At 42.2% G+C, this 15,404-nt stretch overlaps 1 protein-coding gene across 13 annotated transcripts in view; it reads left to right on the top strand.

Moving 5' to 3' along the window:
• The window catches only part of MAST2 (microtubule associated serine/threonine kinase 2), a 194,344-nt gene that overhangs the window by 171,194 nt on the left and 7,746 nt on the right, over positions 1–15,404 (top strand). For 12 of the 13 annotated variants that reach the window (XM_056355603.1, XM_056355602.1, XM_056355601.1 and 9 more), the window contains 8 exons: positions 60–161; positions 1,779–1,901; positions 4,132–4,241; positions 6,707–6,861; positions 7,936–8,240; positions 10,930–11,145; positions 12,945–13,171; positions 14,697–14,819. In XM_056355603.1, coding sequence (XP_056211578.1) covers positions 60–161; positions 1,779–1,901; positions 4,132–4,241; positions 6,707–6,861; positions 7,936–8,240; positions 10,930–11,145; positions 12,945–13,171; positions 14,697–14,819 — 1,361 coding nt within the window. The remainder of the gene's footprint in view (positions 1–59; positions 162–1,778; positions 1,902–4,131; positions 4,242–6,706; positions 6,862–7,935; positions 8,241–10,929; positions 11,146–12,944; positions 13,172–14,696; positions 14,820–15,404) is intronic. The other variant, XM_056355609.1, reaches the window with a different exon arrangement.

Below are 15,404 nucleotides of genomic sequence, written 5' to 3'. Positions count from 1 at the left end.
GGTTATTCAAATTAGTTGTGAAGTTGGTAGAAAATGTCAAGTCTCTTCTTTGTCCCCAGATGAAATTGCCTGGCCAGAAGGTGATGATGCACTGCCACCAGATGCCCAGGACCTCATTTCTAAGCTTCTCCGACAGAATCCTCTGGAAAGAATGGGAACAGGTAAGAGCCTTGTGCATAAGACAGTAGTAGCCAGAAGCAGGAAAAGAAGCTACTGTGCCAGTGATGCACACGCATCCATGTTGAAAAATACTCACCTAGAGCTGCAAAACCGTTTGTACTGGGTTCAGTGAATCTGGTGTGATGAAGCTCTGAGAATTAGTGTAGACTGTACATGAGTCACACAAGTATTACTGTCTTGTTTGGGAAACAAGAAAGGGGCACCATCGGCTTGGCATCATAACTTCTCAAATTTGTGCTGTTCCATTGAAGGCTTGAGGGTTGTGTCTCCATTTGAACAGTGTATAATCAGATTTCTTTAAAGTTCTATTTAACTAGGGGCTTAATCCCCTACATGGATGTGAACTCCTGGGTGTAACAAAATAAATGAAAACTTTCCCGTTCCTAGAGGCCTGTACTGTATAATTCTCCACATAGACAACGAAGTCTGATAATCTTTTTGGCAAAGTCATGTGCATATCTCAATCTTTTTGTATTATAATGTCAGATTCAAAGTTTTACAACCCAACACTTCTCATTTCCTGATAGCAAATAACTATAAACAGTTTCTAGCTACACTTGTTTTAAAATAATCTGTGCAGCACTGCAGCTTCACAGCACAGGTTGTCTGTTTCATTGATTTGATTAGTTTGATTTCATTTTGGATTTTCAACTGGAAACCACACTTTAAGGATAAAATAAAAACCTATATATATATACCAATTCCAAAAGGCACATGTATTCAGCAGGCTTAACTCATGTGCACCAAGGGTGATGAATAGATCATGAATTAATTATGATATCAGATGGTTTTCACATGTTCTTCTTTACTTCAAATCCGTGTACTTGAAAGATATTGCTGTCATGGGAAAGATGTAGTTTCTTGCCTTATAAAATGAGTTGATGGACTGATTTTTTTGATTTCTTATATAATGTAATGCTGAGACTGCTGTTCGACTTGGCATCTTGTAGTGCCACTGGCACTCAGCAAACCTTTTATCTCCTTTCCTCTGCTATTCTCTTTTATAAAAAGACAGTAGCATCTTTTATGAATATTAATTTAATTTGGAAAAAAATGCATATACTAGTAGACAGATAATCTTTAGGTTTTTCCTTCTGGGTACCCAAGCTTCTGAGGTTAATAACAAAAGATACTAATTCAGGAAGGTTCGTAAGCCCCTGCCTTGTTTTAAGCACATGAATGAGTTTATTCATGACAGTGGAGCCACTCACATGCTAAGTACCTTGCTGAATTTGTTCTCTTTATTCAGCTATGGACAAGGTGGTATTTAGAGTCTGGAAATTTTAAATTAAGATGTTAATTAGTTCTTAACTTGCAGCTTGCTGAGGAATGTAACAGCAGATGCTGTCTTCCAGCCAGTTTAGTCATGTGTTGTCATTAAACAGGAAGAGGAGGTGGGAAGGGGGAAATCTTGTTCAGATTTTATCCTGCATCACCACTTTGGTAAAAGGATAAATTGTTTCTCAAAATTTCTGGAAGATGTGTGACTTAAATGTGTTTGGGTAGATTCTGTTAGGCTCTTGATATTTTTAGGGTTTGTTTTTCTTGTTACGCAAATGCTGAAAGAAATACTCTGCGATAAAATATGCTTATTTCAGGTAGTGCCTTTGAAGTGAAACAGCATCGGTTCTTTAAAAATTTGGACTGGAATGGATTACTTCGGCAGAAAGCTGAATTCATCCCACAGTTGGAATCTGAGGATGACACAAGCTATTTTGACAGTAAGACTAAAGATTCAGCCTAAACGGCATCATATTTTTTGTGCGTATTTAATTTTTGAAATGGTTAGAGTTAAGTAATTGTTAGAAATCAAATAAAACACTTGATGGAAATGGCTTTAAAAAGTTTCTGTCGAAAGCCAAGTAAGGTTTCTTTGAAAGCAAATGAATTTTGAATGAAAAAACGTTGCTGCTGAAGTCAACTGGCCTTTGGTGCCCATGGTCCTGCCAGCCGTGGCCCTGCAGTGAGAGGTGCTGTGGTTCTTAGGTCCGGTTCATTACAGGTCTTCCAAAGCATCTGGTAAATCCAACTTCCTTGAGTTTCTGAGCAATATTATCTTTCCCTAGTGACCATTCTCAGCCGATAAGTTTTTTTTATTAAAAAACAAACAAACAAACCCTAAACCTTGAAGACAAGTACGTAGGGAAAATTCTTTCGAGATTTAAAGTAATTTAAACTATTTTCACTGGAAGTGTATCACCCTATTTTAGTATTACTAACTCTAATGAGATATGAAGTGCCTGTCTGGTGTGTATAAATGTCTGGGAACTGCCGTGGTATCAGTGCTATGTAAGATTCCTGGTATTTCCAGATAAGCACCAGACAGCGTCAGTGCTCTTGGGAGAAAAGGGAGGAGTGTCATGTGAGGGATGGAGAGGTCTCTGTCCCCAGAGCCTCTGCTCCCTAGCTTTTCTCATTTGACTTGGGGAGCTGAGCAGGTAGAAGGGGCTTGTGCTGGTCAGGGGGGGTCTTTCTCTTCCTCCAGCTGCAGCACGGAATGATACTGGGCTATTTCAGTTCCCTGAGCTATGGAAGTTTCTGCCCTACCTCAATGGAATCTCTTCCATTCTTCTCCTAGGGCCATGGGACTTGCTGACTCTGTATGAAGCACATTTTTGCTCGGTTCCCATGCTTTGCTCACGGGGAAGGGAGGCAGAGAGCAGCCTGCCTCCAGCCCCTCGGCCGTGACGCAGCACAGCAATCTTGCTTACATATTGCCCTTCCAGTCTGGGGGCGAGGCTTTTAGGTTTGGGGTTGGATGGAGAGGTAGGGTGGAGAGAGAGAGGGACTGAGAAATCTCCATGTACTTGCTGCAGAGAGCAATTTCAGCCGAGCTGCGCAGAGCAGGCAGAGGTGTGTTTTGCATGTGTTGAGGTTTCCTTGGTACAACGTACATGTAGAAACTGAGGTGTGGTGTGTTCCCACCACTCATTGGACTTACTGGATGTTGAAAATTGAGCTCCGGTCACTCAGTTGGGTTAGTGATGGGGAGAGGTGCAGGACAGCAGCTGTGAGCAGGTTCTGGTGGGTAAAAGCATCACATTGTGTTCAGTGGTGCAAATCAATGCATCTGTCAAGTAGGAGTGATGGCAAACTCCCCAAGTGCCCAGGCATGCTCAGCAGGTTATCAGGGTAACTTTGATGTGAGTCCTTTATAAAGGCTGGAATTCTCAACGTCAGGAAATAGCTCACATAGACACTGATAAGAGTTGGCGTTACTGTTATAAACCCTAATGCAGAAAATTTTAGAATTTATAGAAGTAGCTTTCTGGCTGATACAGTGCAGCAAATTTGGCTCAGTATAGCTATCAGCTGTCTGTAGCCAAACTTATTAACGCCCACCCCACAAAATCCAATGTGGCTGGCTTAGAAATCCAGTGCTGCAAATCTCAAGGCACAAAATCTCTTTGGAGGCAGTTTAAATTTTGCATTAAAAAATAGCTTTGTATATTGGCTGCTTGCCCATTTTCTTTCATAAAATCTAATCCTTTTTCTAGTAGGAGGGAGAAGAGGAAATATTTGAGGGGGGTAAATATTTTTATTTTTTAAAGAAGACTTGTATGTATGTATTTAGGACAGACTTCGTACAATCAAAAAACTGTTTATTGGAAATTGGGATAGTGAATTGTTTCCGTGTTTTTTTCCATATGATTTTTTGCTGTAGGGAAGAAATACCCCTACCACGAAGGATCTGCAGGATTAGACACTTGCTGAGTATCAGCTGCTTTTAGAATTTAATGTAGCTGATGATACAAGATAAATTCAGTAGCAAGGAAGTATTCTTCGCTGCTAATTGTACAAAATGAGCGAAACTGGCTGTAGGGTAAGGAAAATACCCTGCACAGTGTATGAAAACTCAAAGTTCTTTGTAAGTAGACAAGTAGGAATGCTTGAGGTGTGAGAGTTATCAATACCCCTGAACTGATGAAATGTGCCACATCTTGTTCGCAGCCCGTTCAGAACGGTACCAACACCTGGATTCGGAAGAAGAGGAGGACACTAATGATGATGATCATGTGGAAATTCGGCAGTTTTCCTCATGCTCGCCAAGGTTCAGCAAGGTAGGAGCATGCTAGCTTATTGAAAGAAAAAATCTAGAGAGGACGCAGTTTCATTGCTTTGTATGGGGTAGATTTTAATCATGCAGATGATACATGGGAATTGCATGGTGTTTAATATTCACTGAGGAAAGAAAAAGCTGTGTACAATGTTTACTCTGTGATAGTTTGTGGCCTGTTAGAAGGTGAGTGACAGAAAAATTGGAGAATGAAATTTTATATTTCTTAATGTTTCACTAGTATGCAGAGTACCGTGGAAGTCTCTCCTGCATCTGATACAGTTTGATGCTTTTACCAATGACTTGGATGCTGGCATAGGGAGTGTCCAGAGCGTATTTGCTTTGAGCACTGTCATTCTGAAAGGGTCTTTCAGAAGGTGACAAGATGGTATTAGGATGAAAATTTATTCTGACCTTTTGGAATAATGGTCTAAGATCAAAGGGATCCCATGCAGTAAGAGCACAGGTGAAGTTTACACCTCCGCCGTTGTTCATTGTCTCAAATACAGCCTGAGGAGCAAAAGCCAGTTGACAATTTCAAAGAGAAGGATCTGGGCATATAGTGCATCATGAGTTAGATGTGCCAAATCATTGAAGCAAAAAGGCAGTTACCGTAGTGGGAGAGCACAAATATTTTCTTTAAGGCAAGTGAAGAAATCCTTTCCATCTGCTTGGCAGTAGGAGGGCCATAGCTGGGGTACTCTTGTCCTGTTCTGGGCAATGTTCTTGAAAATAAACACAGACCGGTAAAAGAGTCCAGAGGAAAGCAGCAAGAATGATCCGAGATCCACAAAACATAAACCTTAACGTGTTTCCAAATACATAACGGCCAGAAGGAAAGGAATACATTGGTCTTCCTGTTCTACCCAGAACTAATAAGAAATGATGAGCACAAAGGAGGTACAGGGTAGATGGTAAGGAAAAGTTTCCAATGTTGAAAAGTAATTAAGCGCTGGCAGGCGTGGGCTGCCTGGGGAATTAGCAGAATTTCTATCTCTGGCAACTTTTAAGAAGAGGTTGGAGAAACATCTCAGGTGTTACAAGAGAGCTGGTTCTGCTCTGAGGGGGGAAACGGACAGGAATCCCGGAGAAGGTCCCCTCTAGCCGTGCTTTCTGGGTTCAATTCTTTCTCAGGTGATCTGAAATAACAAGGTGGAATTCATAGAGTCCTAGAAATTCTGGACATTTCAAAGTAGCAGTACCGCACTGTTAGCTTAGATAAAATAAAATACGTTTGGGGAGGGGCAGAAGGGAGAATAAGTGCTGTTTTGAGGTCAGCCTGCTCTACAAATTGTGTTTTCCTCCTCTTAATGAGATGAGAGTAGGAATTTTACTAAGGCCCTGTGAAAGATGCTTCATTTTTTTCTGATAGTTTCTTCATATTTCCACAACTGAAGTCAGTTTTGAAGCACCAGTTTGTTCTTCTTTGTCCTCAGCTGGGCTACTACAGTGCTTTAAGTAACAGTTACCGTTAATGTTACAGAGTTGCTCCTGATTTGCATCACCAAAAGTATGTTTAAAATTGGACCTGAGGATTAGTTGGGGTTTTGAAAAAGTTCTCATGAGTACGTAAGGGTTTCTTTTTCCTGCCTTTTCTCACCACGAGTATTATTCATCTGTTATGTTAGACTGAAGCTTTTCTTTAGGGTTCAGTGTTTTTGCCACAGAGAGAAAAAGTTCACTTTTAATGAATTTATTTTAAGACCTGGAAAATTATACAGCATTTGTAATGTGGGAGGCATAAAAGGCTCATTATATTTTGAAATTCTTGTCTGACAATTCAGCCATATGATTTATTAATAGTTATCTTGTTGATGCTCTGAATTTTTAATAACATTATTTTCATTAATCTCTTCTTATGTAAATTAGGTCCACAGTCAAGTGTAGTTTTAAAAGGATAGATTTTTTTGCTTAATCATTTAATTATTTAAAGACGGCTGTAAAACCAAGAAAGGGACTTTCATTAAGCTGTCAGCATTATAGTAGATTCCTTGAGGAGGGCAGGACTTTTTTGTTCTGAAACAAGCTTGGGGCAATGCTGATAGACTGATGATAATGAAATGGGGTCATGAGCATGATGCCTATCATAGAATTGGATTTGTGTAGTAAGATTTCAAAATCCAGATGCCAGCCTTCAAGACTTACGGAGCCTGCTTTAGCAATATCTCCTCTTAGATTTGAGAATCATTAAAAACAAAAATAAAGTAGTTTCAAAAAGTCTTAGTATTTCTGTGGTGTGCTGGGCTGTTTTCAGAGGAGAGGTGTTAGGTACTGTTGTAAAAGGCATGTTTAATGTTTCCGAAGCCTCCTTTTTTCCTTTCCTCCCTGGCACACTTTGGGCATGTCACATCTACACTGTTCATGCTTTCAGGATGTATCTTCCCTTTAGAGAAGAGATTATGCCCCTCGATCAGAAAAAGCCATGTAGGTTTGTTTCCTCTGTACAGAAGGATCTTTTGCTATATGCAGGTGTACAGCAGCATGGAACGTCTTTCCATCCACGAAGAGAGGAAGACTCCGCCACCAACTAAACGGAGTCTGAGTGAAGAAAAAGATGACCGACTGGACAGCCTCGGTGGCTTGAAGAGTCGAGACCGCAGCTGGGTGATTGGGTCTCCTGAAATGTAAGTTCTGTAGAACTAAGTCCTCTGGTTTCTTACAGCATCTAAGAAAGACTAACCTGTGCTAAAACTTTCTATGACCTGTGTTAGGACAAGGAATGCTTCCTATGGTGCATTTCTACAGGTGAAGCTGGGAATAAATAGTTGAAAATGGATGTGTAGAAGTGATACATCTAGTTAAGTACTAACATCTAAATTTGTAGCAAATACTTCAAATTAATTTGAAGGGATTCTAATGTTAAGTAAAGCTTTCATTTGTGGAAACACTAGTTGCATGAGAGAGGTACCAACAGAAGTTTTTTCTTAAACATCAGTGAATCCCAAGTCTGATGTTGCTGGAACTTTACCATTTGTCACAAATTAGAGAAACCATTAGGAAAATCCAAAGTTTCTAAAGTTCAGAACACAAAAAAATTCTTGTGTTCTAAAGAAAGATGTCAGTAAAGTATATGAATACTCGGAGTTCGGATACCCACTATGTTTCTAGCATAACTGAAATAATTGCCAAACTTCCCTTAAAAAAGGAATATCTCTCATTTTGTACAACTCCTCTAAAGCTTTTACACTGATGTTTGGCATTAAAAAGATCATAAAATGTAGTTGTGATCTAGTTTGTATGATTTCATTAAAAAAAAAACCCAAACCAACAAACGCCAAACATTTTATAGATTACACTCTTAACTGATGTGCACTTCATCTCACATCAGGCTTTCCTGGCTTCAAATTTACAGCAACTTTGAAAGAAAAATTTATCTAATTCCAAAAGGAACGTGGAGAATGATTTGCATTTTGTAATCGTGATTTTTATAGTATTTAATATCATATTCATTGTACTGTATTTTTCTTTGGTTTTATTCCTTCCTTTCTTAGAAGCTTAACAATGGAATATATTGGAGATCAAAACTCAGGTGGTGCCTCAAGCTTTTGCTGTTTTAAGTCCTAATGATGTAGCTGGGTCTCCTAACCACTTTAAGTTGGCTTCAGCTGTGTGAGTTGGGTCTGTGCGCTATTTTCACCCTTTAAAGTTAATTATCCTGCTAACTTAATTGAGGGGCTCTGTCTTGGTTTTTCTCTTAGATTGCGTAAGCGCTTGTCTATGTCCGAATCCTCACACACGGAGAGTGACTCCAGCCCACCTTTGACGGTCCGCCGACGCTGCTCGGGGCTGCTCGATATGCCTCGTTTTGCCATCTCTGCCGAGGATGAGGGAACCGTCCTGAAAAGGCCACAGTCTGAGGGGATGCTTTTATCTGCTGTGCAGTCGCGGGAGGGGCTGCCGGTGCCCATTCCAGAACAGCCTGTGGAGCAGGAGCTGCAGCTGGAAGGTGATGCTGGACCCACCACCCCCTCCACAGCTGTCACCAGCGCCTCAATGCTGACAGGTACATGCTTGGTGTGATGCTGTCGTGGTCTCCAACAAAGCCATGTTAGCTTGCACACGTTAACTCTGTAAAACTGTGGATTTGGATGTCAGGTGATGTGCATGTCTCATGCTCAATGGTTATTTTAGTATAGTTTTGTGGATGCGCTCGCCTTTGAAATAACATCAGCGGTTTAATCTCTTCCAAATTACATCTTATATTTCAGTCCTGTCACTTCCAATTGATTAAGGTCTTCTCAAGCTTGAGACCCATATGAGCTATGCCTATTAAAACCACTGGGTGCCTACCAGAGGCAGCGTTACTTTAACCATTAGTCAGAGTAGATCACTGCTGAGTTGGAGCTGAGAATATGGGTGTCTGCCACACTAACAGACACCTGCTTCCTATGGTTTTATTTATCAAAAAAATGTGGAGTAGAGACTTGAAATTTGCTGGGGGAGTGGGGTTTGTGTCAGGGACGTGCTACTTGCTGTCTCAGCCAAATATCCTGAAATTTAGCCAAGTTACAAGCTTCAAAAAGTGCAGCCTGAGTTAGTAGCATGGGTCTTAGAAGTCAGTGTTTGACTTCTCAGAAGCTTTGACTGTACTGCGGCCATTCTGTAGCACTGGGCTGAGCTGGACATTCCCTGTGATGGTGCCCTGGGCTGCAGTGGTGCAGGGCTGGGCTCTGGCTGCTGCAGTGTGCCCAGCTCCTGCCCCTGCCAGGGCACCGGGCAGGCAGAGGGTGAAGCTCCCTGTTTCTGAGAACAGAGGAGGTCAGAGCTGGGAACTGGTGGGAAGTAGTGAGGAGGAAAAAAAGGAAATTTGGACCAATGGAACAGAGCAGGGAAGTTGAATTGAAGGTTGGCAAGATAGTATTTGAGAAGGAAGGCATATTTAGGGGAGGAACTAGATTGTAGTGTTGAAGAGCAAGGACTAACTGGGGAAGAAAATAAGAAACAAGTTGCTGGGAGAAACTGGGACAAGCAGGCAAAGTAATTGTGGATGCATTGAGGATGGAAAGGAGAGGAAAGGGGTACTGAACAAGGAATGAGAATGGCAGCAAGACTGGACAAGAACAAGGTGAAGGGCACTGGGCAGATGTGGTGGTGGATTGATAGCAGAAGGTGGAAATGCCTTAGAAGAAATTTGCCACCAGGCTAGAGTAAAGCCAAAGATTCCCACATGTCATTATTCTTCTTCTGCAATTCAGTCTGTGAAATTCCTTCAAAATTGTCCCGTTCCCCTTTACAGCTCATCCTCCTGGTGCTGCCATCATGTACTCCATTAACCCATAGGAGAAGGTGCAGGGGTGAAGGAAGTACGTTGCCATGTACTTGGATAACATCGGTGCCACAGTGGAACCCTAGTTTATTCATTTCATACTAAAAGCCTGGAAACATACCACTAAAAATTGCAAGAACACTTTAGTTGCAAATTTGAATATCTTCAAGTTGAAATAGGCAAAAATGAAGCTTCCGTGGGCAGCCTGCTCCCCCGAGCCTAGTGCAGTAGAGCAGTCTTTAACCTAGCACGTGGGATTCAGGGTTACATTGCTTCAGTGTCCCCAGCCTGCAAAATTAAGTCACAGGCAGGGAACTGCAAGAAAGGAATTTAATTCCTGTCACTGTCTCAGAGTGCTCTTCTAATGTATATCACAGCCTTTTCACACACAGCCTCCAGTTCTGGGTTCCTCATTGTCTGGGAGCCTTATTTGGAACTCTGTGGCTATTAAATGTTGAACAGGCATCTGGTACTGAGATCTATGGGAATGGTGCTTTCAATTTTTATTTTCGTGGTACTTCCTGCTTTGCTTAGTATGCAGAGCGGTGGTGCCCACTTAAATAACGATGATCAATGTTTTGTTCTGTCCTCATTGTTCAAAATGTGGCCCTTAGGCTTTATTTATTGCACACTGCTTAAAATTTGCTTTTGAAGACAGAATGATTAATTTCCCTTGTGGACTTGCTGTGATGCTCACCACTTTCATTTCTAAGCACCCTGTAAATTCTAATTAATGTATTTTCACAGTGCCCCTTTAAGGCATCAGATGGGGAACTGAGGCACCAAGCTTGAGTACAGCACCCCCAGCCCCCAGCATCTGCTATTGTTACATGCCCAGTCTGATTTTCAAGATTACTTTGCATTTTATAGATAATTATAGCAAGTTAAGTAATTCAAGACTAAATTGCAATGGTACACAGAAGGGGGCAAATTAAGATTATCTTTGCAATCCACATTTTTACTTGCCCTGACTTCAGTACCTTAGTATTCTCTTGAAGTGGGGGGTTTATGTGCAGCTCCAGTAGAACCTGGCTCTTCTATTACAGGCAGTTTTAACTTAAAGATTGACAGTTCTTGCTGATTGTAAAAATGGAACGCTTCCCATAAACCTGTTTTCATCTGTGAACGATCCCATTGAAATGGTTTGCCTGCAGAACTGCACCCGCAACTTTCAGATTCGCGTAACTGCTCCTGAGCAGCATGATTTCATTAGCGAGCTTTTCCAACAGAATAGAAGCCGCTAATTTTCTGTATTCAGAATAACACCGTTTCTGTAAATAAAAATTCAAGCCCTGGGGTTTCGTCTTAGGAAAATTTACTCTTGGACTTCATGTAAACATGACTTTGATTTAATGTATTTTGCCTGTAGGGGAATAGACTGTTAGGAATTCCCTGTGGTTCTAATCTGTTTTAATTTAAACTGTAGCTGGGAGCACTGCAGATTTCTGTGATCCACGAGCTCGCAGTAATAGCAATGAAGGCCCAGACTTTACCACTCCAAAAGCCATCAGCGATTTGGCAGTGCGGCGGGCACGACACAGGTTGCTCTCTGGGGAATCAGGGGAGAAACGTACCTCAAGACCTGTCAATAAAGTGATTAAATCAGCATCCGCTACTGCCTTGTCTCTCCTGATTCCCTCAGGTAAGAAATGCCTTGGGTGAGGCATTGTCAGCATCTGCAAGCGCTAAACAAAAAGTCTGCAGACAGATCCTCCCCCTTCGCTCTCCTGGAATAACGCCGTCACTGGCAGGAGGGGAGAGATCTAACTTTTACAATCGGTTTAATATTTACTACTCGGCAGAATAATGAATACTGCTTTGCCACAGATGGGAGCGTTGTGTGTGTGGTCTGACTGCAGCTTCTGCAAATGGCAGCTGGGCCTGATTCTTTCCCAAGTTTTTAAATTGGCTTCTGGCTGGTCTCTAGACAATGGTGCAGCAAGGAGGTAGAGAGACACGGAACTATTTTAACCCTCCAGGTACTACTTTTGGCGGGTGACATGCTAACTACGGCGCTGTTTGGGAACTGAACGTGTCCGGTGCATTCATGCACCGGGAAGTTTCAGTAACTCCAGATAACTTGGTTGAGACTGAGTGCTCAAGAATTCCGTAGCGTAGGTAACTCACAGAATAAGTCAACGTTGAATAGCTTACCTTGTTGGCCCGGCTCTGTCTCCAAGTGGAGCCAGACCTTGACAATTCCTAATGCCAGGTGGTAACTTCTAGCGAACAGCCCAACCATGCTGAGCTATGGCAGACTGGTTCAGCAGGAGGCTCTCCCCGCAAGGACTTCGTCCCTCTTTCCAGAGGAGAAGACCATGCTGTATTTCCAGGGCTGTACCTGTTCCTGCCTAGGTGGGAGCAGGAAATTGCAGCTGGGCCACGAATGCCAACCCAGCAGAGGCAGAGCAATGCCAGCCTGCCCCTCTCAGCCGGGGAGCGGGAGGCAGCCATGCAACTGCTTCTTGGCACCGTTGTGGTGATGCACGTTACGTTTCTTGTGGTTTGTGCATTGGTTGCTTTTCAAACTACAAACTCCCTCATGAAAATCTAAAATGCGTATTTAATCACCCAGCAAAGATTCCGCCAGAGCTGCTCTCATCTGCCAGGTAAATATGTGCTGGGTGATTCAGCAGGTGTTTCTTAATGGATTAGAGATTACCTTTTACAGCTGCATTTAATATTCGTGCTCTTTGGGTTTGTTTTACTGATGTTGACCATCTTCACTTTAAAATGAGAGTTCTGTGTTTGCTTTGTATTTTTAAAAGTGGACGTTGTTTTACTAGCAAGCAGAGTCATATAGTTTAGTTGACAGCCTGGCCCTCAGCTGTTCGTTTGGGAAACGCACTCTAAAATACACTTGTGATGTTGTTTTTCAGTAGCAAAGTCCCTGCAGTAGCTAATTTTTTAGGGTTAAATATTTCTGCCCCTGGGAATTTAAAACACTACCGAAACTACCTAGATGTAGTTGTTGTCCGATTGCCTGCTGATTTCTTTGTGTTAATACTAACTGATTTTGATTTATCTCAGCACCAACGTGTAACTTGCACCAAGATCTAGAGACTATCTGATCTTTTGGAGGACAATAATATATTGTAACCTTGCAATGGGGTGTTCCAGGATTGTGCCTAGAGCAAATGCTTATGATGGGTTGTAAATCCCTGAAAGAGAAGTATTAAGCACTGTGACCCAACCATAATCCTAGGCAAGCAGTGCTGCTGTATTAAATACACACATCCGAATGTACGGTTTGGAAACTGCTGATTTTTGTATTTCGAAGCATGAATTAGTTGAAGCTGCAGGCAGACCCAGCTCTGGTGAAGACCACCAGCTTAAAGAGCATTGAGAGAGATGGTTTCCGAGCTGTTCTCTAACAATAATTTTCTCTCTTTTGGAGGCCTGGTTTCCTAATTTTTGCCCACCTTTGTGTCATCACTGTAGATCACCACACGTGTTCTCCATTGGCCAGTCCAATGTCACCTCATTCTCTATCCTCCAACCCATCCTCGAGGGACTCCTCACCCAGCCGCGACTTTTCTCCTGCTATTGCAAACCTGAAACCACCAATCATCATCCATCGGGCTGGAAAGAAATACGGTTTCACTCTCCGTGCCATTCGCGTCTATATGGGTGACAGTGATATCTACACTGTGCATCACATGGTCTGGGTATGTCTCTGTTTTTCTAAAAGGAGTACCCTTGGGGCCAGAAGTGCATTTAGCTGGGGAGGTGGGATTTGGCTTTATAAATTGTATTTTGCCACCCGGTGTTCTCTCTCCTTATTAGGACCCAAAAATATCTTTTTGGGGTGGGGGAAACCCTTTAAAAGAAAATAAATAAATAAATAGATAGATAGGTAACAGCATTTTGGGTTTTACCTGTAGCGGTTTTCAAGCCCATCACAGAACCACAGCGACCTTTCTTTCCTTCTTTCTTCCCTGGTTACATGAATCCACCTTCTTTCACCTGCAGCACATACTTTAAAGCATGTTTCTGTGTACATACCCTCTTTCTCTTTATTGGGGTTGTTGCATGAGGGCCAGTCGTAGCTAATTTATTCAGACCCGTGCTAGCGATTGTAGCCTGCTTCTGATCAGTTCAGTCTGCTGGGGTTTTCCAAGCAGTCGCTTGGAATTGATTACAAGCCTTAAAGCATCACTGCTGCTGTGCTGATTGCCTAGGGATTTAGCTCTTGGCTTAGTTGTCTGCTGTGCTGGAAGGTCTGGTTTCTGTGTCTGTATCTCTTCCTTCCCATTGCTTCTGGTACTTTATCTCTGTGTTCCTTTTTTGTTAACGTATCTGACTTCTAGAAATGATCAGTTCCCTGGAGCAGTGTTGTCTGAGTTGTGTAGTTAGGGAAAATGGTGGTTAATTCTTTTCCGTGTTATCTCTGTGTTCATTAGACAATTTGGGCTTTGTATGCTTTGGTCGTTATTTAACACGTCTTCTCACCTAGAAAAATAATCTGAAGCTGCAATTTTCCCTTGCTCCTCTCTGCTTTCCTTGAAAAATGCTGAGTTTACCAAGATACTGATTTGTAGTCTTTTCTGGCTAGAGGGAGAGCTGCAGAATTCTCGAGTGTATCTGTCTCCTCGCTGCAGAGGAGGCTTACCTTTCCGAATGGTGAGGGGGAAGGCACTGCGTTCGCGAGGGGAAAGGTCTGCTGTAGGATAGGTTAGTAACGCGTGCGAAGTGGAAAAAGAAACTGTTCAGGATTCGGTGTAATACAGGCCCCCCGTAAACACAAGGCACAGAGTCTTATTTAAAAGTCTGTTGGCTGCTTTGGGTTCCAGCGTGTACATGGAAGGATGCTGGATTTGGGATGGCAAAGAAATTGGAAAAGATTGAATGCTTGTCTGGAAATCAAGAGTATCTAGTTAACATTCCCAAGTGCTGAAAATTTTTGGAAGTCTGTTAAGCCTTGTGCTTTGGGAGGAGCTGGTCTCTTGATCAGCTTAACCATCCTGGCTGGCTGCCTTGGATCGGGAGAAGACTGGCAGGATGCTGGGGGAGGAGTGAAGAGTGCAGATTTTTTATGCTTGGCTGTGCCAGTCAGTGGTTTCTTTCACCCTTCTTTGAAGCAGCTGGTGCTAGCTGCAGCAAGAGATGAGGTGGATGGGCTTTAGAGTCTGATCTGGCCAGCAATCCTGTACGTTCCTCTTCTCAAATCAGTCATCCCCTTCTTGTTGCCAGCACGTGGAGGAAGGTGGTCCAGCGAACGAAGCAGGTCTGCGTGAAGGGGATCTGATAACCCATGTCAACGGGGAGCCGGTCCATGGACTGGTGCACACAGAAGTGGTGGAGCTGATTCTGAAGGTATGGACTCGGCACTGCTACATTTTGGAAAATATGAGCCAACTTGTTTAAAATGCTGTAGGTATCTAATTGGCATTGTCTGAAATACAAATATGTACATGGCACCTGGCCCTTGTTTTGCAAAAACTCGTTGCTGCAGCTTGGTCCCTAAATCTCCAACATTTCTGCATTTAATTTAAGATGAATTCACGTATGTTGTGTGAGAAATAAGGACCCATCAGATACATTTTTATCAGCAGGAGAGACAAAGGTTAGTAAGATTTAAATATACCTTTCCTCAAACATCACTTTAAGAAACAAATATCTTCAAAAATTTCCAAATTACTTTTATTTTTTGCCTTTAGGCTGTGCTAATGTTATTAGCTCTTAATACTGCTTTCTCAAGGATTATTCCTAGTGGTATTTAAAAGCAGCTTTGTAATGGTTGGTCTTAAATTATCCAGTTAAATGACTTGCGTTTTGATACCTCCTCTGAGCTGAATCCATTTATGGGAATAAAACCCTAAGTTTTGGACTGTTCCAAGAGAACAGAGGTCTTTAGGACTGCAAACAGAGGAGCAATCAGGATTTTTATTTTTTTTTTAA

Source organism: Falco biarmicus, chromosome 11 (assembly GCF_023638135.1).
Source record: "Falco biarmicus isolate bFalBia1 chromosome 11, bFalBia1.pri, whole genome shotgun sequence".
NCBI lineage: Eukaryota > Metazoa > Chordata > Aves > Falconiformes > Falconidae > Falco > Falco biarmicus.
This window is presented reverse-complemented; position numbering and strand designations above follow the sequence as displayed.